This window comes from Apaloderma vittatum, unplaced genomic scaffold, assembly GCF_000703405.1.
Source record: "Apaloderma vittatum isolate BGI_N311 unplaced genomic scaffold, ASM70340v1 scaffold17979, whole genome shotgun sequence".
NCBI lineage: Eukaryota > Metazoa > Chordata > Aves > Trogoniformes > Trogonidae > Apaloderma > Apaloderma vittatum.
Genome location: NW_009737206.1, coordinates 120106 through 123750, shown reverse-complemented (window position 1 = coordinate 123750; position 3645 = coordinate 120106). Strand labels below are relative to the sequence as shown.

At 49.3% G+C, this 3645-nt stretch overlaps 1 protein-coding gene across 1 annotated transcript in view; it reads left to right on the top strand.

Moving 5' to 3' along the window:
• Positions 1-6: 6 nt before the first annotated feature.
• Positions 7-3645, top strand: part of LOC104279834 (EH domain-containing protein 3) — a 29090-nt gene continuing 25451 nt past the window's right edge. The window contains exon 1 of the mRNA XM_009877263.1: positions 7-197. Coding sequence (XP_009875565.1) covers positions 148-197 — 50 coding nt within the window. The 5' untranslated portion in view covers positions 7-147. The remainder of the gene's footprint in view (positions 198-3645) is intronic.

Genomic DNA, 3645 nt, shown 5'->3' with positions numbered 1-3645 from the left:
CGGAGGAAGGACCCCGAGGTGTTTCAGACGGTCAGCGAAGGCCTGAAAAAGCTCTACAAAACCAAGCTTCTCCCCCTGGAAGAGCACTACAAGTTCCACGAGTTCCACTCGCCGGCCCTGGAGGATGCCGACTTCGACAACAAGCCCATGGTGCTCCTCGTGGGGCAGTACTCCACTGGGAAGACCACCTTCATCAGGTAAAACCCGGCCACCTGCGTCCCTCCTCCGCGGGCATGCCTGCACCCTTCATGCCCGTGAGGCAAAAGGGATCTCTGGTACCTGTGCTATGCTTGGATCCCTCTTCTGTTCCCCCTTCTGTGTTCCTGGTGCCCATCATCAGCTTTCAGTTGAAAAGCAACCTGCACTCAAGACTCTTTAAGAGTGGTCCTTCGCAAGGACAGGTAGTGTGAGATGTCTCTTGAAACACCCGACGTGGCAAAAAGTAGCCCAGGGCAGGGCTGAGGAGTGCAGGCAGGGTGTTAGCATGGAGACATGAGTCACTTGGGGCCCTCTTGTCCGTCCAAAGTGCAAAGGCTGTGGGAAGTTTCACACAGGGTATTCTCCGCACTGCTCAGGTCAGGGTGGCTCTTCTAACATCCATTCTTTTCAACTTCATGTATCTTTTGGGTGGTGGGATAACCTCTGGCCTAGGGAACCTTAAAGTGAGTGCTTGGGCTTGTAGTGGTCTGTATCTGACCCTTCTCTTTCTTTGCCTGCCCTATGATCCAGAGGCAATGCTCAGAGCCTAGTTTGAGGAGCATGTGTGCTCGGGTGGGTGCCTGTGAGCATGAAAGAGATCTGCCCGTCTTCAGGACTCTGAAAGTAAGCCCTGTTTAGTGTCCTGCCCTGCTGAAATGGTGGGACCAGCAAGCTCATTCCTAACTGTAAAGAAAGGGCAGCTGTCAGCAGCAGATTTGATGTGAAATTGTCAAAGAGAGGGTTAAACTTTTCCAGCTGAACTTGGTTGGAGGGACTGCTGTTCAGCCACACTGCTAGTTCGACTTGTAGCAGCCTTTCTCTTGGGATCATAGCTGAAGCTGCGTTGTCTGCGTTTCCTATGTGATTCATAAGCTTAGCATTAAATTCCAGCCTTTTTCTGGTGTGGCTGTGTTGAAATCCACAGAATTACCCCAGTGTAAATCTGGACATAAGCCACAAGCAGACAGCCCTTTGTTCAACCAGTATTTCTTGGTGGAGGAGGGAGCTGTGGAGAGTAGAGAGGTGTGAATCAAATTGTACCTCAAGTGACCTTGAGAAATGCAAGGGGGGTTTTTTGTGCTGTAATACTCATGGTACTTAATGCCCCAACCAAGAGCCAAGAACAGAATGTGCACTTCTACTACCTTGTCATGCACCTGGCAAACAAAGTGTGAGAGTAAAAAGGCTTTTCTCATACAAGCAGGTCAGGCTGATGTTGAAAGGGCATAAATGACCCTAAGAAGCATTTAGCCCATGTCTGGAAAGGGACAAACTCCTCTGAAAATTAGAGAGGCTAACTTGGATAGCATATCTGCCTGGTTCCACCCTAGATCTTTGTTCTGTGACTTGGTACCAAACCTATTTGAAAGGCTTTTTCTATCCTCTGGGTTACTGCCACTCAGAACAGAACTTCCCCTGAACATGAGGAGGCTGCTGAATATCCGTTCCCGAGACTGCTGGCTGTGTAACTAGAGCATCTCTTCCTAATACTTCTCTCTGGATTGCCAGCATCAGCCTTTCCCTGCAGTCTCACCTGCATGCTGCTGCTAGCAGAGACTTCTTGCCTTTGCCCCTCTCTGAGTCGTTTTCCTGTAAGCCTGAGCTCCTTCTGTGAGAAGTGTAGGTACCTAAAGCACGTTCCAGACAAAAGGAGATGGAGTCTTCACTCGTGGGATGGCAGCAGTCCCTTTGCTCAGCTGTCAGCAAGATGATCTGAGTGAGCCTCTCTGACCACATTTCATTCATGCTTCATACACAGCTTTCTCTGTGCACAGGGCTGGGATGAGCCTACTCAGAGATTCCAGCAGAAGTGACCAGAAGCTTCTGCTTTACAGGAGTGCTACATGGACCTGAGAGTGCCTTCCAAAAAGGCAGAGTCTTCTCTGAAGTAGTGCATAAGAAGATGAAAGTTTAGAACTAAAGGGCCTCCAACAGTAGGAGGAGTGTGAGGGTCTGTTACTCTGGCATGTTCTCAACCAAAGGCAGGAGGTGCCAGAAAATGTTGCTCGTGATAAGCTTCCCACGTGAGCTTGCAGGCACTGGTCATTAGAGAGCTGGGATAAGCACCAGATTAGCATCCAGAGTTATTGTGGGAAGGCAAGTGGGAGCTGAAACCAAGAGCAGGGAGGAGTTAAAGCCGACAGGGGGAGGAAGTGGGAGTGGAGTAAACCATTATGTCTTGGTAGTAGATTGAAGCAAGTAACAACCTCTAGACATCTATTCCATAATCTTGTCAGGATGGGGAGTTATTAGTGTCATCTGTGTGTATCCGTTCCATTCTTCCTGCATCCTGCTTGTACTGCCATGCAATTTAGGGAGATGACTTAGTGCCACTAAACACTTATGTGGAATGAAGTCAGTCCCTGTTCACGTGGATCCCAGTACACCATAAAAAAAAAAAAAAAGGCAAAGGACTTAGTCACCTACCTGAGGTGGGTTTATCTCCAAAAAAACCTTTTCTTATTCTTGGAGAATCTGAGGTGAAACAAGACAGAAGTGCAAGGCTCTGAAACACCAAAACTGCAGCATCTTGCAGGGAAACCGCTCTCTTGTCAGGAACTGAGAACAGAAAGAAGGCAGTCAAGGTCAGCAGTGAGAAACATTCCTAGAGGCTGAGGTGGGGAGGAGGGAGGCGAGTTGTGTGGGTCAAAGCCAGTGAAGTGAAACCAGAGCACTGGCTTGTTCTCAGTGGAACCAGGCTGTTCTCTCCCCTGCTTTCGGAGACCCGGAGAGCTGAGCCTTATTTTGCAATGTGAAAGATGTAGCAGTGCTAACTGCAGCTTTTTGATTCTTACTTCCTGCTCACTCTCTTCTTGCTCACTCCCCTTTCTCTCCTCAGCATACATTTGGCTGAGGCTTTTCTGCAGGGCTGGAGTCTGAAAGGTGGTAATGGCAAGGGCAAGGCAACACCTCTACCTGGGAGTATCTGACAGCCGCAGCAGGATGTCACTGAAGCCTGCCTTTATAACATTATTGCGTTTTATGTTTCCTGTAAGAGGGTGGGAGCACAGGACACAACATTACTCTCCTAATTAACTTAAGATTCCATGGTCTTTTCTAAAAATAATCCTGGCTTCTGCCCAGCCATCCTGCTAATAAAATAAACTAGCCTGCCAAAGCTCTACTAACTGTCAACATGGCTTGCTTTTCTGGTGTAGCCACCCCTTCCTCCTACAGCTAATCATTTACACGTCCTGACTTACCCAGACTGTTTGTCACAGACTACGAGCAGAGCTCTGGTGTGACCTCCCCATGTGGCCCTGAACCTTTCATCTCTGCCTGCACCAGGCAGTTGTCACGGTTTCCTCCTGCTCTGCCCTTCTTCCCTTTCCCACTCCACATCACCTCTGCTGCCACACACAGCAGCATCCTGCCTGGCTCCTGTGTGACTCATCATGGGCAAACAGCCCCTTCCCAAACATCCTGCACCATTCCTGCCCGGAGAGC